Raw genomic sequence first — 26,916 nt, forward strand, 5'->3', positions numbered from 1 at the left:
ATCACTGACAAGTAATTAGTGGATGAAAAAGTATTCAGATCCTTCACTGCAGTAAACGTAGTAATACTGATGAAACAATCCATTACAAGTAAATACCTGCATTCAAAACCTTAGTCAAGTATGTTATTATCAGCAAAATGTACTTTAAGTGCAGAAAGTAAAAGTACCCATGCAGTAAGATGTACATTATTACTGCACGGATAGTGCAATCTGAAAATCTCTGAAAATCTGAGTCTGTGTCACAGTGATATCCGGTCTATCCAAAGACGAGGATTGTAACCAATTAGATGTAGAGACTGGGTCCGCCCACTTACTGTCAAAAAGAAAAACTGCAGCGAGCGAGCAGCTAAAAGGTTTGCGAGGGAGCAGGTTAAAGTTTGGCATATTTTCTCCTGAAGATCAGTTTATTTGTCAATGTGAGTACTATCTGGCCTTTGCAAACAGTTGTATATGGTCTTTCTGTGGCTCTGGAGATGCTAATAACCATGAAAGCCTGCGTTACAGAGCGGACTTTTGAAAGATATGGGTGTTTACGAAGGCAGGGAGGGTCTGATTCTGCAGATTAGAAAAATGTAAGACTTTCAAGCGATCAAATTGTTGGACATCTGAAAACGGTTGTATAATTGCAGACTTGGATGTGTGAGTGTTAAAAAAGTATTGTGCATTTGGAATTTAACACTATATTCATTAAATGTAGGTTTTAATTGTCTTCAATGACAGACACCCATGTTAGTTTAGCTTTCAGTGCACTTACGTTTTGTTGAGCGCCAAGACTGATATATCGGAAACTTTAAAAAACGTTCCCAGTCATAATTACAATGCTTCTTCAAGTCAGAAATTGCTTATCATGCTCGGATAACTCTGATATGACATGGACATGGCACAATGACAGACGCTATGAAGATGGACTCATACGCCAGGAAATTGTGAGTCTGGATATCTTTGCCTCTCAAGCTTAGATTTTGACCATCTTCCAATTGTGCAATACATATATATCTAGATGACAGTGCATATTCTTTTTTCATCTTTGCTAATAAACAACCTCAAATCTCTTTAACAGGAGGCTGGAAAATAAGACATGACATATGAGTATTTGCAGTACTTTTATTATATAGAGCTCAGCTGTAACGATAACTGGATTAACTGATTAGTCAGTGGACAGAAAATTAATCAGCAATTATATTAATAATTGATTAAACGCCTATTTCATTTTTCAAAATTAAACATCCAGATATCCTCCTGTGTAGGCTTCTCAAATGTAGGGATCGATGGGATAGTAAACTGAAGTCACCTTGGAGGATCCGGAAATTGGGACTGTTTCAGCTGATTAATCATGAAAACAGCCCCATAGTCTACATAGGGCCTAAATATGCTTAGAATAACACAGTAGTGTAGTAAAATATCCAACAACCAAACCAAATAATCATTTCAAATACTCTTTTTTTCAACATTAAGCTATTTTTGAACATATAAAAGAAAAGAAAAAAATTCTCACAGGAAAAGATGGAGGCAGCTTGGCAACAGTCTCAGGGACACGCTCTGTGTGCGTGTGTGTGTGTGTGTGTGTGTGTGAGGTACCAGAATGAGCTAAGAAGATGACTTCCATTCTGTGTATCTTTTTCACACACATATACACATCCGTGCACAATTAGGCTTACAACACGTTGGCGCGCACATTCATACGCACGCGCAAACTCTGGCGTCCTCGTTCCATCTTCAGCCATCTCGCTCCCCCCCCCCTCTCTCTCTCTCTCTCTCTCTCTCTCTCTCTCTCTGTGTCTCTCTCTACGGGGGATAGATGGGAGGAGACGCTCCTGCTGAATGTGTTTTCCCTGCAGCGGGGTTTACGGTAACGGAGAAGAAGAAGGGCACCGCTCCTCTCTCGGTCACGGATCCGTTCACCCGGTGTGATTTTCATAACCCCATACTGACCTTTCTCTTACCCGGAGTGCCCGCATCTTGGCTTTTTTTATTCTTTTTTTTTTGTTTTTACATGGAGGCGGAGCGAGGCATTTTACAACGAAATCCACTGAGGAGATCTGACTGAAAACGTTGTGGAACCGACTTGGATTTAAACCGTACCGAGCGATTCTGACATGAGTCTCGCTGCCCGAGTTTCCTCCTCCGTTTTCTGGCCCCGGGGTTACTAAAGATGAGGCTGGTCGCGCGGGTACCTGTCCTGGTTTCACACCGGCTCTGTTCGCCCCGGTAGACTGATCCAGTCCGGTGCTGCGGTGTCCACGGGGGCAACCAGAGTGATTTAAGAAAAGAAAAAAAATTAAATAAAAACGGATCCGCCACCAGCAGCTTGCCAGATGGATAACTACTCTACTTTACAACGTAAGGCAACCAGATTGACTCTACCTGCTGCAGTATTCGTCATTCAGTGTGTGTTAATGACCCCTTAAATAATAATCTAATTCATATCGACATATAAGGAATCTGTGGTTAATCATCCTGACCGTATTGCATAAAATGTCATTTTTTATTATCCAACATATACTATAGATTTTCTGTCATACACATGATTTTCTCCTGACCATAAATGTTTAATTAGTCTCATGCGACAAATAATGACATTAGTTAATATTTGCAACAACTCCTTTCACTGTAGGCTATATATAATCATTTAGATTTTTTTTCCCACTTTTATTTCCATAAAAATGGTCCCTATACATCATTTCATAGACTGCGGGCCTATCAAGCTCTGTGATGAGCTAATGAAACAGCTATGACTGCAGGAAGAGGGAGAGAGAGCGGGGAGTGTGTGCGTGTGTGTGTATGTGTGTGTATGTAAAGATGATATATGGTGCAGTGTCACATACCCTCCTGTCTTGACATGTAGCCCAGCTGTTCTGCTATGATAGCTTCATGCTTTCTTATAAGACATTATCACTCTCTCACACACACACACACACACACACACACACACACACACACACACACACACACACACACACACCTGTTAAATCCAGCAGCCTGAGGTGTTGTAGCTTATTAGCCTATCCTGCCCATTATCAGTCACGCTTGTAATGACAAATGCTTGTTAACCATTCGGCTAAATGCTTCATTGCTGCTGTTATACACCTGTACAAGGTTCAACACTTTTATTGTCTGGATCAGATTTTCGGAGTGATGTGCTGTAATTTTTTTTCGCACAGCCTTATCGCTAAACAGCACACATAGCGAGCGGGCACTAAAGCAACATGCAAAAAAAAGGGCTTCTTCTAATCAAAGGGAATATTTAATCACAATCTTCAATGCAACCTTTTTAAAAGCTTCTCCGTCTGTGTTGCCAATAAGATGAGCATTGGTTTGCAGCCACTGCTAATAGCCATATTTTGTACCATTTTACAAACAGGCCGTGATGTGTTTTTAGTTTTGATGTCTTTCTTTGGCATCAAGGAGCCCAGAAGTCCAGGTTGTGTCTGCGTGTACAACATACAATTTTTCAGACATGTAGAGTAGCCTCTGTTGGCTCTATGGCAGACTCGCAAGTTTTGGAGACTCTAAATTGATACTGAGACTGTGCTCTCCACCAACTTTTTAAAAAAAGTATTGAATAACCTGGTAGAAGTGTGCTCCAGTGGCAATGCAACCAGGTACATTTACTCAAGCTCTGTACAGTTTTGAGGTACTTTATTTTGTTATTTTCATTGTGTGCTACTTTAAATGTCTACTCCACCACATTTAATTTATCTGTGGTTAAAATATCCCTCTTATCAAGTTATTTCAGTCTGAAATTGAGTCCCTTAGAATGTATGTGCTGGAGGAATATATTTCAACCTGCTTTCAACATGAATCAATTTGTTTCAAGAATTTTAGAAACTTTTTCATAATTTTATTGCAGCAATGGCGTTTTGGTCTTTAATTATTCAAAATACAGACACTCATGCCTTAATCATATTTTAAATAACTTAGTTTAAATAAAAATAAACGGTTGAAAAATAAGGTTTTTAGGAGTTCATCTTTTACAGAAATGTCTGTATCTAAAAGAAATCCTATACCTAACAGCATTTGGTCAATGTCTTTTTCTGATGCCAGCTGTTATTAGCAGTGTAGCTAGTCCACTGATTGATCAGTCAATCGACAGAAAAGTAATCTGCATCTATTTTGATGATTGATTCATTGTTAAAGTAATTTTTTCAAGCAGGAGGATCTCTGGGATATAAAACATATATTTTGGGGTTTTGGACAATTGGTCTGATAAATCATTTTGAAGAGGTAACGTTGGGTTTTAGGTGACTCTTTTATGACATTTTATTGACCAAATTAATTATTGATTGATCAAGAAAATAATAATGAAAGTAAGATGCAATTGCTCTTATGTCTTTGGTTAATCCCTTTTATGTGAGATAAAAGCATACAGTGAGATTAAGAAAGAGAAGCAGAATCCATAAGTGAGACAGCAATGATGGTGAAAGTATTGTTGTTATAATAAGGTTTATGGATATTCTTTTACACCGTACCCATTTTAGTCCTAGCTATAGCTGTACTCACTCGTCCGAGTCCTCTTATGCCTTATGTCTAAATTGCAGTCAGCACCTCTAGTGTTGAGTGGAATGTAAGAGGCTTCAGATGCAAGACACAATAAACACATTAACATTTCCTCTTCGAAGAGCAAACTTGCAGGCAGCTCTCTGTGCTGCTCCACTGTAGCTCTGACACTGCTGTTCCTGCTGCTGCTGATGCTGCTGGTTGCCTAGTGACTGTATCCATGGAACCGGCTCCCATCGCCATGGTGACGGGCCAAGGGAAAGAGACTCAGTGAGGGAACGGGGACAGAGATACCAGTTTCTCTGCAGCGTGTGTGTGTGTGTGTGTGTGTGTGTGTGTGTGTGTGTGTGTTCTGATGATGAGGATGAAATGTGATGTTACCCGGAGGGCGGGGGGGTATGGTTGTGATGTATTGGTGCTGAAGAAGGTGATGAAAAGTCTAGTTAGATTAATGAAGCCACAGAAAACGGTCTTTGACAGTCGTGTCTTTGCCACAATGTGACCAAGAAATGCTCTTTGGAGCTTCGAAGAGTGAGACAGCTCAACATGGAAGCAAAGTATTGAGGATATTTTCACAAAACGTTGATTGTTTGGCACATTCTAAACTTATAGATGGATAGAGTGATGAATATATACGGCAACAATTGGCTGATTGATTTTTTTTATGATAGAGAAGAGAGATAATAGATTCATCTTTGAAGTCATTTCTTAAGCAATACACTTTAAAAATTATGTAATTCCATCTTTTCCAATATAAAAAATGTCAGCTTTTTTCCCTGTTTTATATCATCATAAACTGAATATATTTTGGTTTTTGACCTGTGGCTGGACTAAAGAAGATATTCCAAAGCATCTACTTGAGCATTTCTATGGACACTTTCAGTATTTTCTGATTCAACAATCCAAAAAATCATGCTCAGATTAATCGATAATGAAGTTACGGCCAACTTTCCAAGTTTCAACATTTCTTCTGAGAAGAGATTGTGATATTTTATTCTGTCATAAGTCCTTTGTAACTTGAGTTCTATCTGACCAAAGCTGCAAACACTTCACAGCCACCTTTTAAGCCTATACATGGACGGCATTTTTGTCAGATTTTGGATTATGGTCTCGAAACATTGCGCCATGTTTAGGCAGAAACCACACACTTACAATGTCATGCAATGTTGCTGCATTTTCTAAAACCTCCAAATCCATGTTAGGGAACCTTTGCAGGATTTTTAGAGAAGCAGAGAGGAGAGGAGGGAGGACGAACAGACTGAAACATTATCCTCTTGGTCATGGCACGTACTGTATTGTAGGTTCACACAGGCTGCATGAAACTGTTGCAAGCTGGTCTCTCACAGGATAAATTAATCTCATCCATTTTGTTCATTTAGACGGTTTAATGTGACTTCTTCTTTTCTGCGAGTACAGACTCATGTGAGAGCATCCGTTCTGTCCCTTCTCCAGTCTCCGTGAAAGTGTCGCCATGGTTGCATCATGCACATTGTTCTCTCCAGGGTGACATGATTCTTTGGCTCGAATAAGAGAGAATGGATAGCCCTGTATAGTCTAACAGGAGAAGGAATCTGGGTGTAAAGTATTGTACTTCATCCAACAGTGCTAATTTTGCTCTGGATGTTCATTCTATACTACATCATGTATTCAAGTTACAATTCTGAATTGTGTGCTTTTGTCAGACAGCAAAAAAAAAACCTGTGAAAATTATCTTTTCGACAGTCCATTGACATCGTGCCAACAGTTTCAATGTCTATATCTGTGGAATATGTCACAGACATGAAACACTTACCATTTATTTTTAACTAGACACTTCCTGTTCCAATTTCAAAAAAGCCCTTTAAAAAGTTTTTTTGTGTACAGGATCCCTTCATTTGTTAACACACAAGACTTTTATTCCTGAAATATTTGCAGGACAGCTCCATAAATAATACCAGCTTTTAACTGTACAACATTATTATTATTTACAAATGAGAATAAGCTTCTTAACTATTTAACGTCCAACATAAATATAAATTATATTCATTATTAAATGAAATGGCCGTTGTGAAAGGCAAACTATGTAGAAACAAAGGGCAGTAGCAGTCACTTTTTTTGTTGTTGGTCTGATATAACAAGACTTTTGAAGATACCATCTTGGGCTCTGGGAACATATCATACATTTTCTGACATTTTATAACCAAAATGATTAGTCAATTAATACAAAAGAAAAATTGAGAATGAAAATAATCACTATAAATTATATAATGTCTTATATTAACTTGAACAGTTTGCATTGCATTTTAATTGATTAATTACGTATGTTGCATCATAGTTAAACTTAGAGTTTATTTTTAATTCAAACTGGAATACATACCAGAAATATTATTTCTGCAGCATTGTTCAGAAGTCTTTTAACAATTTCTATATTGTCATTGTTCTTATATTATCATCTTTTCCCCGTTGTTTTGAGTGGTTCTGAGCCAAAGTTGTACAATGAAGTTCGAAATGACTATTGCAGTAGTGTCATGTGATTCCTCAGGCTTCACTTCAAGATCCACAGCTGTGGCTCAGCAGGCATCTTTCTTATGATACAGTGACGGGACAGGTCACAGAGCTCCATGTATTTCTCTGCCACACAAAAAAGTCTTTCCTTATCCATCGTGACAGCTGCAAGAACACAAAAAAGGAGCTGTCACTGACAAGGAGGAAGTCAAGCAAGGTTATTGTAGCTATGTGTGCCGAGTTAGGGGTCCATTTCTGAGGTAATGCAGCTTCTCAGGGGACAGTGGTGGGGCAGCATGGCAACATATGTGCCTCACTGCTATTTCATATATAAAATACAAGGATCCACTGCTGGGATTCACATTATGTGGCGGCAGTATATTTTGCACTTGTACGTTAATAATGGACAAATTAACAGTTTGACAGAAACCATAGGTAACCATGCAGTTGTTAAACAACCTGGCAGGACTGTAGCAAGGTATTTAACACTGTGCGATAGGCTCAGTGTGTGTGTGTGTGTGTGTGTGTGTGTGTGTGTGTGTATGTGTGTGTGTGTGTGTGTGTGTGTGTGTGTGTGTGTGGATAGCTGAGTCTTTCACACTTGTCCAATGTGTCGCACAGTGTGACCCAGTGTTTCTGCTGAATCAGCAAGGTTTGTGTGTGTATGTGTGTGTAGTTTTATTTACCTCCATGGCCTACAGGACAAGGTTTCTCTTTCCACCCATGACCCCATTTTTAATGCCTCAAGTTTTCACCACTCAGAGAGAAATCGTCATGTGACTCTAGTTAGGGCATCATATATAGTATGGACTGTACAGTGTGTGGATATGGATGACGCTCCAAGTAGAGTGCATGTAGCCTATGACCTTATAGGTTGGGAAATGTATTTTCTGTTTGTTTCACTTTTTTGCAAAAATGTCATTAAAGGCAGTGGTTTAGTTTATAGTGACAGGAAGTTGATTCAAATAAAGTCAAGCATGTTACTCGAAACAACATTTTGCAGGACATCAAGTCTCCTGAACAAGAAGTCTTTACATTTGAACAACCTTTATTGGTAAAATAGCCGTAACATCACTGGAAGGTGCAGGACTTCTGGGTTTAGGCCCAAAACTTGTCCGTGGGTGCTTTCAGACATGCATGACACCTTTCTGGGAAATGTGCACTGTCTTCAGTCCAGTCATAAATCATTAGGTACCGCACTTAGCTTTGATTAATAGCTGTTCTTCTTTCAGCTTTCTGTTCGATGGAAACCACAAGCTCTGTGTCAAAGTAGACTGTACACTAAAATAACTCCTGTCAAAGCTCTAAAATGAGCTCAAAGACAGCATTGAAATAGCGATATATCCCCTTTCTGGTTTCGCACACCCTGTTATAGAGGAAAAAAATAAATTAAATAATATTTGTTGCAGTGCAAATGTGTTTTTACAGCTTGAAAAGTCAGTCCCTTGTAGAACACAGCTGTCCACTCTTATTTAACTCTATATTTCCACAAAAAACTTTCATCCTGGGTACAAAACATTGTCGTAGTTCATTGAAAACATCTTAGCTGTCAGGATGCCCACTACAGATGCTTTAAATTATGTAAAAAGTCAGTACTCCCTCTGATGAAGTATAAAATTGTTGGCTTTCCCAAAACATGTGCCAAGTCGGAACTGATCCAGTGATTCCTGGAAATGGGATGCAAAGTGTGACAGTCTCACAGGAGGAGGCAGGTCTGCCTGCATCCTTTGCTGGTTGGTCCATGTGTTGCCATGGGCGACCCAGTCTCCTCTTATTGGGACAAAGGCCTCTGGTCTAAGGTCTTTGTCCAAGGACTCTGAGTACGGGAGACAGAGAGCGACCCTAGGGCTTCTGTTAGAGTCTTTAAGATCCTCTCATCCGTCATAGCTTTTATCATGGAGGTAATTTGAAGCTATTGAGTCTATTAATAATGACCATGTTATTGTAGCAGAAATAGCCACAGCCTCCATAACCCTGTGAAGCCTGACACATGATATAATATTCAGAAAATTCAGATTTTTTGATATTGAAGTGTTTATTGGACCTTTAGTAAAAAAAAAAAAAAAAAAAAATTTTGTATCACATTTGATACATCAGGCATAGTTATCAATTTATTGATCACAACAATCTTTATTTTAGAAACAATAACTAATGATGTTCATTGCTTTTGGAACATTTGGAACATTTCAGTTCTTATTTTTTCCCAAACAGCAACCTTTTTACAACCTGTTTGTTTCGCCTCGTGGCAGGCAAAGCACAGTTTCTGTCCTTGTTCAGGCAAAGATAGACTTTACATTTCCCACAGTAGACATGGGATAAGTGATTGCCTGTGCAGTGCTTGCATCTGATTGTTTACTCTGAATTTATTTTTTTTAAATTAATTAATTAGCAATATATCAAAAGATTATGATAGCCAAGAATTTTTTTTTATATATAAAAAACATAAATTTCCACTCAATATATCTTACTACCTTTAATTAGTTTAATTAAATGACCAAAACAGTGTATTTGACATTGTGATATGGCATAATCCAGAGTGCACAATGAACTACAATACAAGGATTCACAGGTGAATTATTACTTTATAAACCTGCTGTATCATATTTGATACCTATGTTTTCAACACGATTTTACTATAAAATAAGGAATGAAATATGAAGTAATTATAGTTTGCTTCAATACAGTAAATATTCATATTGAAATATTAGTAACACTATAAATGTTATTCTTACCGTAACTGTTTCAAAATTAGCAACGATTTCCCTGCCGAACACGAACGAGTCACTTCGTGACGGCTGCTATTTTGGAAATGGAATTTAAATGCCTGCTACTGCCTGCAGTGCATGGAAACTCCACCAGATAGTTGCAGACATGTATAGGATTGTATACAACACGTTTTTCAGGAAAGTATTGCTCATGTTAATTACGTAGAGGTCTCTGAAACTCACGTAGCAAATATGATACAAATGGCGCTATGAAAGAGCACAGATGAGATGGGAAAACATGTGTTTAGAATTTTGGGATAATTGTGACTCAAGAAACTTTTAAAAACAGAAGACCAGAGTGAGCAGAGAGACAAATGAAGGCAGTGAAGAAGAATAAGTTGAGAGCAGGAGAGTAATCGCTCTAAATCCACAGCATCTGCCTCCTGTCCTGTCCCTCCTCTGTCTGTCTCGCCTCAGCTGTCATTGGCTATCAGACAGGAAGAGACGTGAGAGATGGCTCGTCTCAGTGGAAGCTGGGGTTCGCTGCTCTTCGCCATTTCATCATCTCAATAAGACAGCTTTTTCCTCTGTAATCACCATCTCTCCTGGTTTATGTGTTTAGGTTCTTCCTTAATTCAGCCCTAAGCCTATTTGTAGGCCTCTCCTCGATTATTGCATACCCATAGTAAAGAGAGTGTATTTCGTCTAAATATAAGGTGTATTTTAATAGTTTTGGTATTTTAGAAAGCTGACACTTGTGAGATTTGTTCAGATTTGTAAATATCAGTATATATGTTACTGGTTAAGAGTACATTAAGATGGAACACAGCACAAATTGAAATTCTTTATCTCCGATTTAAAAATAATCCAATTTTGATAAGATATTTTTTTTAATGTTGTAGTTGAAAGCTCAAACCTCTCCCAGATCATAACCCAATAGGTTGAGAGTCTCTCTGCACAATTTGTTCTTTGATAAAGTGAAGCATTCAAGAGCTAGAGAGGTTTGAGTGCAGAGATTTCAGCCGAAGTCAACCAAAATGTAATTTTGTTCCAGCTGTTCCATTATAATTTTATATAGTATATAATTATATATTTCACTTCTTTTATGACTAATAGTGTTCAATCTATCCATATGCAGCAGTTTGGCATCATTTAGAGAGCCTGGATCCTCTCTGAGCCTGTTTATGTCTGTTATCCATGGGATTTTCTCATCTGGCTTCCAGTCCATGTCTCCTAGCTCAGCCTATGGTTGGTTGATTGGAGTCAATGGACCCTCCTTAGAAGCGTCTGAGTCCACAGAATTGACAGACCCATCGTTATTTTGATTGACAGAAGCGTTAGCCAGTGAGGATTAAATCTGTGGCGCGTCGCCTGAAACGTGCGTAAAGATCGCCGACAATCAAATCCCTTCCCCCACGGCGCCTAGTTAGACAGACCCTTGTTTCTACACGGGGACATTTCAGAGACGCACCGGAAATACGTAGAAATATTGTTGATGGAATTAAGCGGAGATTTACAGCAGAACAACGAAAAGGTGAGGAGCTTTGGATGATTTTGAAGGATATTGCGCATTGTGTTTCTGGTGTTTGTTTGCTCACAGCCTTGTGAGGGTTTACCGGAGAGACGTTCTGATGGTAGTTCTGGAATCTGTGTCGAATGCTCGTGCTTTTTGCTATCTCGGTTGTCTATGCTAACCGCTAGCTTTGTTATGCTAACTCGGAGCTAGAAATACGTGATATTGTGATAAATCTTTTATTTGCGTATAATAGTTGTGTAGAATGGTGTTTGGAGTTTGTAAAAATGTCTTAGATTGTTTGTTTTACCCAGATTTTTTTTTTTTTTGGTATATAACATATTCATATTCATAAATTGTACACATGCCTAAATTGACTTTTTTCGACGGTAAATGCTACAGCGGACCCAAATTTGGGTCCGTCGGGCTGAATATGGGAAGTAATTTTTCTAACTTTTTGTTACTGTCAACAAATCCCTGGACAAGACCAAAAAACATAACAACAGTCTGTTCAGCAGCCATGTGGCTCTCAGTCCCAACCCAACATTTATAAATGGCAGTGGTAAAAGAAGTACTCAAATCTTTTACTTCAGTAAATGTAGCAATAGCACAGTGTAGAAATACTGTTACATGTAAAAGTTCTGCATTCAACATTTAAGTTAAGTAAAAGTATTAGCATCAAAATATACTTAAAGTACCAAAAGCAAAAGTAATCATTGTGCAGATAATGGTCCATTTCAGAATAATATATATTATATTATTGGATTACACAGTAATTATTGATGCATTAATGTGTGCATTAAAAAGCGGGGCTAATTTAATTCCTTTATTTCAATCAGGAAAGTGGGGGGCCAACACATAGAGACAGACAACCATTCACGCTTACCTACGGGCAATTTAGAGAAATCAAGTAACCTAAGCTGTACATCTTTGGATTGTTGGAGGAAGCCGGAGAACCCAGAGGGAACCCTCACTGACACAGGGAGAACATGCAAACTCCCCCCGGGCTCCTCTTGTTGTAAGACAACAGTGCTAGCCACTACACCACCTTGCAGCGGTAGTTACTTTCCAACACTGATAAATAGCTCACAATTATATAGTTATATTTTTCACAAAGGCTAGATAAGTTTCAAAAACAAGCCAGAGTTTGTAGCAAACGTTACTCATTGGGGACTATTTTCAGCTGCAGATTTGGTGCAGTAGTGAATATTTCCATCAGCAGAATGGTGTATGTGGGGTCGACTGAAAATAAACTAAAGGAAAATGTCACCCAGTGCAACAATGTGGCTCATTGATGTGTTTTTACTACAGCTATGGCACAGATAAATACGATATTTCAGGCTTTAATACCCAACAATACACCACTTATTTAGGATGTAGATTATGTTTGTTTTTTTGTTGCATTGTGATTGTTCAATATTGCATTCATTTTTTGTCTCGCTGACAGTGGTAATCCACCACTGCTTAGTATAACACGGGGAGAGAGAGTGGGGTCATCTGCTTTGCCCAAACTGGGCTGCTTCCACCAGCAGCATCAGAAGAGGAAGTGGTGACTTGGCATGATGCCACTTCCTTTTAGGCTCAGAGGAGGGAAATTTATTTTCCATCCTCTCTTCAGTAGCAGTCAGTAATGAATTATTTGACAGCAAGGAACTCCTCAAACCACTTACTTTTCCCCAAAAGAAAGAAAAAGAAATGCCTCACCCAAAAGCATACATAACAGGAAACACTCAGGTGTGACTAATAACATTAATGGAACAGAGCCATCATTAAACTTCTTTGTCCCACCTGTGCTTTTCTTGCTTTGACAAGTGTCTGCTGGAGAAATTTTTCTATTGTTAAATTTTAATGTCAAAAGGGTTTATTGTTATTTTAGAGAAAAGAAGATAATACTTTGAGATAATATGACATTTTAATGATATGTTTGGCTCCACAAGCCGCTCTTTGGCTTAGAGTTTAGTACAGCAGGTCAAACAGTCCTTACTATAATATTACTAACGGAAAGCATACAATGTGAAAGTGCTGTGAAACACAACAAGATGAGCCTCATTTTCTCTCCGTAAACACGATCTGAATGATGCTCCATTTAATGATTCTCTTTCGTTCGTGAGTTCATCTCGGGGATGAGATGTGGTGCGGTAATTTTGTTTGACAGTGTTTTTTCTTTACATTTGAGAGCAAAGTCCCCCAGCTCACTGTAGGCACCGATGTGTGGAGAATGTTAATAGACCACTCGACAACACGTGAGACCATTAGACCAGTGTGTGTGCGCGCGCAACATACTGTGTCACTGCGTGTGTGTGCCCATCCACGAGTGTGTAGAGCAGCATGTGACTATATATATATATATATATATATATATATATATATATATATATATATATATATATATATATATATCGATATGTGTATGTGTGTGTGTGTCCAAAGCATTACTGCTTAATGCATCATTGACTTCTTCTTAATCTCCACTCTTTCGTCTATGTCTTCTTCTTCTTCTTCTTCTTCTTCTTCTTTATTGCCTTCTTTCCTCTTCTTGTTGACTCTCGGTCCATAGCGTAGAGTATGGCCCAATCCCAATGCCCCCCCTAAAGCCTCAAACCCTGAACCCTCAAGCACTTACTGATGTCACATGGTAAGTGGTTGAGTGTGAGAGACTGTGAGGGCTTGAAATATTGTAAATACGAATGGGACAGCACTTTGCTTCAACATATCACGTTACAATGAAAACGTAAAAAAATATTATGTACAATTGTGGGTATTTATTTTATTCTTTGTACTTCCTGATTTGAACGTCTTCCAGGCTCTTTCCTCACAAGATGAGAGGTAATTTCAAATAATCTATTTATTCATTTTTGTCAAACAGCTTCAATGACAAAATTAAATGTTTGATGACTAAATCTGTGTAATATAATCTCTGCTTTCATTCGTGTCTTTATGTTCCATCTTTAATCCTTAATGCTTCTGAGTAAATGAAATTTTCCAGGCTAAACACTCATGTGCTGTCCTCTTTGTTTAACTTTTTTTTACGTCTCCATGCTTCCACTAATAACCCCTGTTTAACATCACATTGCAATAAAAATTGTGGTTAAATCCCTTTGGGCAAAATTAAAGAAAGGGTTCATAAAGGGCTCAAAATGTTTGCGAGAGAGAGAGAGAGAGCACCCTCAAACACTCAATGATTTGACAGTGGGACAGAACTAAACCCTCACGCCTCAAAATCCGTGAGTGTGGAGATTGGAATTGGGTCTTTATATCACATCAGTATATGGGTACATCCCAAGTCTTAATTGTCATTTCATCGCTCCTCGATCCTCACTTGAACCGGAAGTTGTTCTGCGGCGCCATATTGACGGCCGTCCCAAAGCTCTTATTTAGCTCGGAGGAGCGAGGAGAGAGGAGGGATCTCTGAGGAGCCATGAGCGAGGACCCACGAGAACAGGCTTCTAGGAAGTGTTTTAACGGCCGACACGCCCCCTCATTGTTCATCAGTTATGTGATTGGACGCTGCAGCCGATCGGACTTATACGATTTTTTTCAACATGTAAACAGCGAAGACTTATTGCAGATTAAACGCAAGCTTTATGTTTTCTGATTCACTATCTGGTTTAAATATCTGTTCATTGTAGACTGAACAACAAAAGGACCACAAACAACTTTCTTCATTTGTTAGAAAGATTTGTCTTTTCATGATCTAATATTTCCCTCAATAACTTTTATTATGGATACAATTAAAGTCAGAGAGAAACGTACAGACGCAAATAAGTCATAAATATGACAAGCGCATTCTGCCGTAGAAATCGATCTTGTGCTTATAAACAGGACACAGTTTATTAAAGAGGTAACAGAGAAAACACCTCTACAGTGATGATTACTGTGTGTCTTTATTAGTTATTAGTATTATTAGTTACTATTATTAAGTACAGTGATCATGTGTGCAGACACAAAATATCAAAAGTCTCTGCAGCTGTTAAAGCCGACTGACAGCTGATCACAGCTGCGATCATCAGAAACAGACGTCGCTTCATGTGACGCTTCAGAGGAAAGGACGTCTTATATCTCTTAAAACATATTTCCTCGTTCCTCTCTCCTCGCATGGTTTCCTCCATGCATCCCTGGTGGGATGGACTAAGACGCAAGGCAAGGACCCAAGTGAAGGAAACGGGGATGCAATTAAGAGACTTGGGATGTACCCTATGTAGGCCAGCCCCCACAGGTCTTATGGGCTCTATAGGTGTCCATTTCACTGCCTGCATGGCAGTTGTAGCATGACAGCCTGTCCTGCTGTCTTAAACGTGCAGTCTGAAGGACTCATTTGCAATTCAATGCTGCCTGTTGACTGTGCACCTATAGTCAGAGATCCCATGTATTTGAACATTGTGCTTTCTTTACACAAATGTCATATCTTGATTTTGGGAAGCAATCAAGAACAGCACTTACCAACCTTTTTGGTTTAAAAAAAATGTATTAATCATCTCACAACACCTCAGGATCATCTTGTGACACTTTTTAGGGGTCACAATCCCTAGGTTGGGAACCACTGTTATAGATTTTTTTTTTAACGTTAGCTAAAAAATACACATTTCTATTGAATTGTCTGTTGTTTTGTTAGCTAGGATACCCTGGTATTATCCATTTGTAGTGGCACTGAATGGGATGGGATAAATATTGGCATAGAAATGGATTATGTATTGATGGACGGACAGATGGAAGCATGAGGATACATATTGGTTTTATTGTTTTATAGTGGATTGGCAGCTTTTATTTATTTTAATATTTTGTTCCACAAAAGCGTGAAGGCTTATTAGATGCCATAACAATGCCCCAGGTTTTATGAATGCCGTGAGAGAGACTTTTTGGAAAAGTTATCACGATGACCATTTTATCTTTTTAATCATTTGGGTATAGGTTACCCCTCAGTGGCATGTAATTCTCCATTGAGTTAGTTGGTTTAAAAGTCTGAACCCCATATAAGGAAGCTTAAGCCATTAGAGGGAGGAAGACAGAGAAATGGAGAGAGGTGGAAGGGTGGGTGAGTGACACACAGCAAGTACAGACAGTATCAGAGCGCATTTGTGGCATTGACGTATTATTCCTTTTTAATTATGAGAATATTCGCAACTTAAGTGTGAAGATTCAGAGTTAATTGTTCCCACAGTAGCACAAACTTTATTCCTCATTAGTTTGACAAAGGACAATGCCTGATTTGTGTTTCTTTTTAAAGCGCTCTCAATCGTGATGGCGAAGTTCGACGGTGCCCAGGTATGTGGGAGTGAAGTGTCTCACCCTTGACTGACTGGCCTGAATTTGCCTTGTGATGCCCACATCGCCGTGGCGATGGCATCGTGTTATAACATTTTTGCAGAGCGCCTTTTGTGTCGTGACGAGTGGGCTCAACACCAGTGTGTTGTCATGGAGCTGCCTCCTCACTCCGACTGGTCTCCCACTGTCTTTCTCTCTCCGTCCAGACAGGAAAGGTGTCTGTGGTCTGTTGGCGCTGATGATAACTGGTGGTGACTGCTGCTGATATGGAGGTGAAAAGATTGTTCTGATGTTTCCAATGGAGATGATGATGATGATGATGCATCTCCCCTCCAACTTTCCAACATTCATCAGAATCAGTCAAGCGGTGTAGCTGTGACTGCCCTTCAGGTGAATCAGTGTTTTTTTGTTAAATACTAAAGGTGTGAAGATGAAAATGTACTTGCTTTTACAGCAAGTTGTCTATTGTCAGTTAAACCATGCTAGTCAGGTTAGTCCAGCCCATATATCTAGCAGCATCCGAATGGTGGTCACAAATGAGAACAACTCAAAGGCCTTCCCATTTCAATGAGATCTCCTGTTAGGTAGCAATATCCTTTGCCATCATAGCAACACTGGATATGTCAATTATATAAAATTTAAAAAGAAGACATTTTAACCAGTGAAATTATAAATAATAGAAACCTTGTGTGAAAATCAAATTGGGTCAAAAGGGCAACTGACTTGTCATGTTGACATGAGACTTTGCAGGTTGACACACGTCAACTTGTCATTCATTCATTTTAATTTTTTTAGAATTATTTTTTTAAGGCATTTGTGCTATTTGATAGTGAGGGTTGAGAGATGACAGAAATGTGCAGTGAGAGGAGGCAGTCCATGCAACAAAGGTTCCCAACAGGGCCCTATGTTGGGATTAAATGGTCAGCATCTTACACCCCTAAGCTACCAGGACACCCACTGATTGTCCCATATCCCGTCAATACTCCAGAAACAGCAATTCTCTGACCTTTGCTCTTTGGATCAGCACATCCCAACTACTGCACTTTCACTACTAATTTCTCTCCATGACCGTGGCTAAGTGGAGAGCAGGGCAGCCCATCAATCAGAGGGTCGTCGGTTCGATCCCTGGCTCCGCTAGTCTCATGTCAATATGTCCTTGAGCAAGACACTTAACCCCAAAATGACCTCCTGTAGCTGTGCCTACGGTGTATAGATACTGAATTGTAAGTTGCTTTGGTTAAAAGCTTCTGCTAAATGACTGTAATGTAATGTAATATGCAAGGTTCAATGTGGGATATGGCAATCAATGTATGCAATAGTGCTGGTATGCTGGAAGCTGTGTAACTTGTGTACTCTTACATCTGGTAAGAATGCTCATAGACCTTTGTAAAAGTCAGGCCAAAAAAAATTTGAATTTATAAAAATATTGTCCAGTACACAAAGCCCAAAACCTGGCAGATCAGCGGACACATTTTACACCTAGACTCACTAAGTTGTCAGTCCACAGAATTACAAAATGTTATGCAGTGGCTGTTGAAATGATTTCCATTCCCAGTCCATTTTCCTCACCTGAGGGACTGGTTCAGCAGCGCTGCATAAAGCTGTCAAAATGGTGCTCTTAGCCAGGCCTTTTTAATTAGTGTTTTATGGTAATTTTGGGCAATTGAGTCCTTAGTTACCATGGCAACTGCTCACAGTGCAATTTCCACGGACTGTTAAGGAAGGCTTTAGGGATACAAACTTACTAAAGGGTGTTTATGCAAATGGGGGCTGTTGTGCAGTCAGAGGAAAACATTTAAAAACCCTGCAAACTAGGCAGAGTTCGCTTCAGGAGAGGCTGTGTTACTTCACGGGTTCGATTCCTGCAGCAGATAGTGTGCTTCAGCGTTGAAGTGACCTCGAGCAGGACAGTGAACCAGACACGCCTCTAAGGACAAGGGCATGAGGTGAAAGATATCAATGCAGAGATGAACAGCCACAGCATCTTATCTGTTTTCATTTAGAAAAGAGGCAGAGAGGGGATGAGGAAGGAGGGAGCAGACGATAGAGGGCTGACAGGGGCAGCAGCAGGTGATAGATGGAGCGAACGCATGGATAGAGATCCAGACAGTCATGCACAGCTATCAGCTGGCAGTAAAAAAGAGAAATTGACTCCTCGCCAGTGCAGAAGAGAGAGAGAGAGAGAGAGAGAGAGAGAGAGAGAGAGAGAGAGAGAGAGAGGGATGACAGAAAGATATAGGTTGTTCCAGATAGCAGCAGGTTTCACAGGGTGTACGAAGAGAGTTTTTCAGGTGAAGGTGAACCATTCTATTGCAATCAGGACGCTGTGTATTCTGTATTCATCACGCTGTAAGGGAAGAAAACTGGACTTCAAGTTACTTAAGGGTTCAGCCTTGGTTTAGGATTTAAACCATGACTAGGTTATGTTTTTAAAAAACCCTACTGTTCGCTGCCTGCCCAGCACCAAACAACAGACTATAGCTGGTGAAGATAGTGGAGCATTCTCCCCCAGAAGACCAAAACGGAGCTGAAAGAGAGTGAATATTGAACTTGAATTTTTTGGGGGGCCAGAAACACGATGTCCCAAATTTGTATTAATGCTAATGTTGTTCTGTGTATGCAAGATGGGTAAATACAGTAGGCATTTGTCTGCTGAAAATATCTCAGCATCACAGGCGGGACTGAAGAGTGATGTTCCCTTTTAAGATTTCTCCATTTGAATTCTTTTTAGAGGCCTGAAGTAGTGAAACTATCTAGTATTTCACAATAAAAGTGGAAAGAGTCCGAAGTCACGTTGGAAATCCACTTGTTTAAACCTCATGTGCTATGGATTGGAGAGTTAAACATGGTCGACATTGTAAAGCAATGTGGATCAGTCTGCAAGGTGACCTCAACTCGCTAAATAACACACAAACAGTCACATACACGCCCACAGAAACACACTCTTACAGACTGACATTGACAAGTGATTGACAAGTGAATTTAAAAGCCTCATTGTCTGTCTTGTCTGTTTCAGATTAGTCATCAATAGTAATCCCAATTCCCTTTCATGTGATGATAATGTTTTCTCATCCATGTTTGGTTATAAAACTACAAATGAACACAGTGAGTAGTTGCTTTAAAGCAATGGTTACTTATTTTCATTACTAGCTTTGTCTTCCTCAGAGGGTGTTTGTGTGATCAACAGACATACTGTGTATGTGTTATAAAGAGTAATTTGCCTTCGCACAAAAACCTTAAACCTTTTATTGCATGATGCTGAAGACAGTGGTGGAAGCATCCTAAATATCTGTGTTTTTCAGTTCAGTTGGTCACCTCTGAAGATTTGGTGATCAGCACACCTGACTACACTTATAAGCATAACATTTGTGATATAAGTACTGCGGTGGCAGATGGACAAAAGATGTTTTGCTCAGCCCTGTGTACAGAACAAATCTGTCCGATATCTAAATTTGAATGTTTATGTTGGACAGTCTGTTCTAGTTGGGACTATTACAGAAACAGATTAGTAAAACGAGGATTAGTTCATCTGTTTCTTTTATTTTCTTACATGTGGAACTGTGTCCACAGGGCTCACGGTGCAATAAATGTCTAAAGTGCTCTCTTATTAGGTTTTAGCATTTATTTTCTCCATGAATAACCATCCAAAACACCACTAAAGTAGCTGGCAAGTCACAACGTGTTGCACATGTATGCTTTATAATCAAAAATGTACTTTGCAATGTTTTCTAATAGTTCTAAATGTAATGTCTATTTTGAACATGACCTGGAGATTGTAGTCTTCTAATTGATGCATTGCACAGCACTAACAAGGTCACCGTGGAGATACGAATGTGTCTGTCATGTGCTTGATTAAGGAGTTTGGTCAATGTGAAAAGACAAACTTTTTAGTTTAATAAAATGGCGAGTAAAGTTATTGTTTACTTTTTCTCCTGGCAAACTGATGATTAAGACCGGAACACACAATCTGCTGAGATTTCCTCATTCTCAAACAGAAGATGATAACTTCATCTTTCCAATGATTCCCCTCCGAGAATTTAAAAATGGATGTATATCGAGACACTCCCATGGAGAGGAAGAAAAAAGTGCTAGATTTAAGATGGCTTCCCTTTCTGTCTCTTGGTAGGGTTTGGGATGGAGGAGGAGAAAAAAAATTAAACACATAGACAGACGGAGCAAGAGAAGCCTGAAAGGGAAGAGAGAGAGAGCGGACAGAAAGAGGAGATGTGCCGGGGCGTCTCAGGCAGATCTGGGCCACTGAGCACAACCCTGTAAGAACAGAGAGGAGAAAGACTGGCCTGGAAACAGGAGAGAGAGAGAGAGAGAGAGAGAGAGAGAGAGAGAGAGAGAGAGAGAGAGAGAGAGAGAGAGAGAAGAGAGGGAGAGAGAGAGAGAGGAGGAGAGAGCGAGAGAGTTTTATAGTTCCTCTGATATTTAAAGGGTAATTCCAACATCTTATAACGGATCCTATGTTTTTGTTGTTTTGTTGTTTGTTTTAGACATTTTTTTTCTTTCAAAGCAAAGGCACGACCCTTGGTACTCAATGGTGGAAGAAGCATTCAGATCCTTTACTTAAGTAGATCTACCATTACAGTAATGTAAAACTTCTCCATTATACTTAAAGGTCCTGCATTTAAAATCCTACTTGAGTAAAAGTACAGAAGTACAATCAAATGTGAACTTAACATTTCAAAAGTATACATGCTTCAAAGCAAAAACTGATGCATCAGAGTGTAACGACCATCACTTATTCACCTCAATGATACATTCATTTATTTTAATCCAGTCATGAACCCCTGGACTTTAATAGCTATATTTAATAGCTTTCTACTTGTGTTCAAAACTTTAAAATGTATCCCACCTATCCATGTTCTCTAAGAAGTCGTAATATTTTTAGAAAAGTAATATTACAAAAATAAAGTTGTAATTTAATAAGAATAAAGTCATAATACTTTAAGAAAAAAATCTACCTGTTCTACTGCTGTGCATGACATTTGCTCTGAACTCTGCTGATATGGTAGTTTCCCCTTCAGATTGTCTGACAGACAAAGTTTAGAGGAGCAGATGTACACTGCTATACGCCTCTGTCTTTATTGCAGAAGTAGAAAGACAGAAAACACTTCTGATCAGGCATGAATCTCACCATTGTGTGGCTTTTTGTCCACACAAATAATAACTTCACCACCTCCGATAAAGTGCAGCTCACAGCCGCTCTCAAACAGAGCAAAGGTGTCAATAAGCTAATTAATAAATAAATGAATACTTTCAAGAATACTGACAAGCTGACAAGACGCAAGCACAAAAAGCCCTGCAATAACCCAGATATGTTCGTCTCTGTCTGCACGACTCTCTGTCACGCTGCCTCTCTCTGCCCGACTGCTTGTTTATTTGTCTTTATTGCGTTCTATTTATAAATCCCAGTGTTTGTCTGTCTAACATTCTGTCTGTCATTTGTTGGGATTTGTCACTTAATGCAGTCACACCCTTAACTTTCCAGTACAGAGTGAAAGTGGCAAACATTTTTTCTTCAGGTAACTCTGGGACTGGGGCCTCGGTTTTAGGTAACACTGGTTTGACCTATTTGTTGTATTTGTTCATTCGTGCATCTGAGCGGAATTGATTCCCACATTTTGGGTGCAGGTGAATTGGCAGCTGTGTTTTGTTGTGTCAGTCGAATTGTTATTTTTAGTGTCAGTGATGTAAGGGGTCATTGAGTTTTACAGAAATGCCACCTGGAGCCACTGTGGCAGACTGCAAGTGTGAAAACACCCCGGACCATGATTCAGTGAGATGTGTGTGCTTTTTCCTTGAGACTTTGTTCTCACCAGGAAAAAGAAAGCATTGGTCATTTGTTTAAATACTTAAAATTGCATATGGTTATATTTTCTCCTAACTTTGTGAGTAATTCCCACAGTAGCATAGGTGGATGGGTCATGGCATTGCTAAGCTTTGTTTATACACGCGTGAGGCGCCCCCTGTCTTTCACAGAAGGTGCCCAATCAACGAGTACGCACAAAGGCTATTATGCTTTCTCGTTGCAGTATTCTCTGAAACGGCAGAGGGCGTGCAAACAAAATATACTCTGAAGAAGCAAGAAGTCAATGAGTGTTACCGGCAAAGCGCCATTAAGCAACCTCCACAATGCCGAGGAAGAATTTAAGGTAACTGTAAACACATATCGCATATTCATGGATTACTTTATTGCAAGCCCTGTAAAGAAATACTTCAAGTATTAAATGTATTGTGAAGATTTCCATAAAGGTTGGAAATCCTGTAAACAATTTGATTTGGCCGGCTAAATATAGACTCAAAGTTAAATTTATAAGACCTCCTGTTTCTGAAGCTTCTAAAAACAAACCTCAAAAAATGTTAACAGTGCTTTCATCAGTGAGCTAATTGTGACAGTCATGTCTGAAAAGCCCGGAGCGTGTGCACAGCAGATGCCTAGTTAGAAAAATTAAGAGGTGCTCGACCAAGTGCTGCGACAAATTGCGGAGCCTTCGCTCTTGGCGCGCAAGCAGTGATGACATCATTTTCTGCCATCACTACTGCAAGAATAAACCAAGCTTTATACAGCTGCAAAAATTCTTTGAGAAAAGGTTGGTGGAGGTGGATGGTTGGGCTTTCAAAGTGTGTGACCATGGCTCTTACCTTCTATCAAGAGACACTTACTCACAAATGGATAACAAAAGTCCCTGAATAACAAAAGTCAGAAAATAGATATTGCTGCTCCCTTAAGTCGCTAGGTTGCTGTTGAACAGCTGCATCTACTTTTCTTTTCGAAAATCTCCCAAAACATTTAATTGATAGCAAAATGGATGCCAATTTATTTTCTGTCAATCTATTAATCAATTAATGGACCAACCGTAGCAGCTTTATTCTGCATGTTAGGTGAACTGACTATTGTCCATAGGTGTGAATATGACCAGGTGTGACCATGAACAGGAGAGGTGATGCATGGATTATTGGCCAGATGTTGCTACATATTTATTAAACTGACGCCTAAGTACATTGGTATTATAGTTCAAGCAGCTAATAAAGATACATTAAGATCACAGAACAAATTATCAGAACAAATGTAGACAATTAACTGTGTGTTTATATGCATGTGCTGGTTCAGGTAAGTGCTGTAAGTGGTGATTTAATGAACGTAAAAAAAACACAGAACAAGCTGTTCCTGGCTGCTAGTTAGCTAACGGCCTCCCACATACACAGTCTTACACTCACACACACACAAACATTCACTATTCGGGGATTCGCTTGACAATGTGAAGCACTGGGATATGAAACAGGATCTTCCATTTTCTCTCGCCATCACCGTCTCAAAGTAATCATGAACCAAATGAGCCTGTGTGTGTGCGTGTGACTGTTATTTTGTTGGTTCATATGCGTAAGGGCATTTTGTGTGAGTCTGTGTTTCACATGTGCTTGTGCGTGACAGTGTGTGAGTGAGTGCAGAAGCTTGGGGTGAGTTCTGCAGCATTCACACCTCTACATCAAAAAAAAAAAATGAAACAGAAAGAGAGACGCGGAGAACCTGTTCTTATTCAGGTGCTATAACAGTGTCTGATATATTTGAGTCCATGTAAAGCGTCACCAAATGTGGAGCGATCGCCCACTGAGTGCAGCATGTTCTGTTTTGTGAGAGAGAGAGAGAGAGAGAGAGAGAGAGAGAGAGAGAGAGAGAGAGACAGAGAGAGAGACAGAGAGAGAGAGAGAGAGAGAGAGAGAGAGAGAAAGAGAGAGAGAGTAAAAATACACCCAGGTCCTGGGAGACGGTCTCTATGGCAGCGGTTACTATGGTGACGGCACGGCTGCACGTGAAGTGATGGCTGTTACATGACCCAGCGGAGTTCACCCTTCACACAGGCACAAACTTCAATAAAGAGCAGATGAAAGAAAAGAGATCATTTGTGGTGAAATTCAGGAAGAGCAATGACACCAGAGATGAAAAGTACATTTACTCCAGTGTATTAATATTGTACGTTTTACTATTTTAATTTTGCATTATTTAGTGAACAGAAAGTTTCCTTTTTGGTCGTTTTGTTCTGGCTGCGTCCAAATTCGTATACTGTACAGTACATATCGAATATGTGAACGTTTAATGTATGTTTGTATGAATAAACAATAGTAACCTTTGGATGCACTGAGCAATATTTTATGTTCTCACTTCATGAGACCAATCTATGATTTGTGAGAATCATAAAGTCTGAACTCATTTTAAAAAAGTATTACTTCTGGCAAAGTGAAATCTTGTACTTACGCTTGAATTGAAGCGTTATTGAGAAGTCTGCCATTGTCTGTTATGGACATTGTTGTCACTACCGGATTACATTGTGGGATATTTATGCCTGTGTAGAGTTCATTGTTTGCATACTGTAATATTTCACCAGAAATGCAATTTACATACTATTGGTTTCACGCTGAGGTTTCTGACTTACTGTTTTAGCATACTAAATAACATGTTAGTATGGAATTCGAGACACAACCTTTCTTATAAAAAGTGAAAAAATACTGCTTGCATGTGTTCAACCTGTTTTCAATGCAAATAAATAAAAAGTTTATGAGATAGACTTTCATTATGTTAATGAAACCAGCTTGTTTTTTCTTCTTTCGAGATACAGACTCTCGTTTTTTGACATTTAAAGTTTATTTTGAACTAAAAACAGGTTGGAATATTAATAATACACCCACCCAAATCAACTACTAATAAAATGCTGCTCACACAAAAGTGCACCAGTTACAATTATCTTATATGTGAGACAGTTAAGTGCTACTAATGCTTCTGTACATTTTGCCAAGTAGGATTATGAATGCAGGACTTTTACTTGTATTTAAGTACTATACCATTGTGTTATGACTGCTTTTACTAAAGTAAATAATCAAAACACTTCTTCCACCTCTGCTTGCTAGTATGTAAATGTGTGTGTGTGTGTGGCGTGTGTGGGCAGGTGTGTGTTAGCAGTTCCTGGAAAATGTATCACTACTCACATCTTTGTTTCTTTTATGTAATTATCATTGCACTGATATGAACATAGCTAAATCATTTGAATGTGTGTGTGTCTGTATAACGTGCTGGGAGCTTGCACATGTAGCGGTGCCTCTGCAGAGTCAGTCTGCTCTGTCATGCTGTTTCCATAGCAGCAGCGAGAGCCAACACTGCCAACCACGCTCAGTTTCACCCCATTGGTACCTTTTTTTTTGTGTGTGTGTGTGTGTGTGTGTGGGGGGGGGGGGGGGGGGGGGGGCATGATAACCATGAATTAACAGCTGAATGTTGATTTTTTTTTTTTGTTTCATCGTGGTGTATTGTGTTAAATTGGTCACCTTGTTGTCATCTGTCCCATATCCATTGAAATGAAATCCATAGATTTGATGAAACACTCTAGTCCGAGCAGCTTTATGTTCTTCCTGTTCTGTGTGTCCTGTTTGTCCATATTCTGGGTTCTTCCTGTGGTAAAATCCACCTGTGGAAACTTGCCTGTGTCGTGAAGCTGACTGCCCACAGACAGCACTCATCGCTGCCCCTGTAAACAGCTCCCATTTCCTCCTAATATTTGGCACTGTCACCGCTGTCATTGCCTAATTCTAATGGGTAACATTAGCTCTGCTCTCTCTCTCTCTGCTCTTGTGACCAAAAAGCTGTTAATTTTAGTCTAGTCTGTCTTTTCATGCTTAAGCTATTACATCAGTAGACTGTGAGTGCATAAGCAAGCAGCTGCAGTATCAGTAGCAAATAAAAACAAAGTGTTTAGCAGACTGCAGGCTGATATTCATACTATTGATTTTGCCAAGACGTTAACCACAATACTTTTCAGTGCTTTTTTTTACTTGGCCATTTTGGAGGTCTTAAAAGACAGTCTGTAATAATTCAAGTTACTTATATACATGTCAGTCTGGAACACAAATGTTTGTGTTTTACTCAAAATAAATAGACTATGACTGCGAATAGAGTGAAAAGAGTGAGAAAAAAAAATCAAGCGAAGCCACACAATTACAATTGCTATAATTCCCCTTTGATCTGTAGTAGAGATCAACATTAAGGTCGTATCAGCTCTGGTCAGTGTTGCTGGTTTTGGAGCATTATACAGGTCCATCTGGGTCTTGGCTGGGATGTCAAGCACTTGATTAGAGGTTGCAGCAAGCATTAAACCGTTTTCACATCTTTGGGAGTCGTGTAGCTTTCAGCCAAGTTAGCACTCAGACTGCCTGCTTACTCAGCCGATGAATGATACCTCTGATGTGCAACTATGGCGGAGCGTGATTTGATAGCCACACTGAAACTGAACATTTGAGAGGAGATACAATAGATGACTGAATCAAAAGGAATGTGACATCTACCTGCAATCTAGGACATGTAGGCCTGCTACCGGTTCACACATGAGATGTATTTATATAAATTAATGTCTTGGGTCACATTTCTGTTGCTTTGTTCAACACTCTTTGGTGCAGAGG

At 39.4% G+C, this 26,916-nt stretch overlaps 1 protein-coding gene across 14 annotated transcripts in view; it reads left to right on the forward strand.

The window, feature by feature from the left end:
• lrrc7 (leucine rich repeat containing 7) overlaps positions 1 to 26,916 on the forward strand; it is a 119,814-nt gene that overhangs the window by 42,260 nt on the left and 50,638 nt on the right. For 11 of the 14 annotated variants that reach the window (XM_068707719.1, XM_068707705.1, XM_068707707.1 and 8 more), the window contains exon 1: positions 1,823 to 2,340. The exons of 1 other annotated variant lie outside the window; for it this stretch is intronic. In XM_068707719.1, the coding sequence (XP_068563820.1) occupies positions 2,316 to 2,340 (25 nt within the window). In that variant the 5' untranslated portion in view covers positions 1,823 to 2,315. Of the gene's footprint in view, positions 1 to 1,822; positions 2,341 to 22,502; positions 22,623 to 26,916 lie in introns of those variants that run through there. 2 more of the 14 variants (XM_068707710.1, XM_068707709.1) reach the window with 2 other exon arrangements.

This window comes from Cebidichthys violaceus, unplaced genomic scaffold (assembly GCF_023349555.1).
Source record: "Cebidichthys violaceus isolate CVI_PGR_0920_01 unplaced genomic scaffold, fCebVio1.0.p SCAF_13, whole genome shotgun sequence".
In the NCBI taxonomy this organism is placed as follows: Eukaryota; Metazoa; Chordata; class Actinopteri; order Perciformes; family Stichaeidae; genus Cebidichthys; species Cebidichthys violaceus.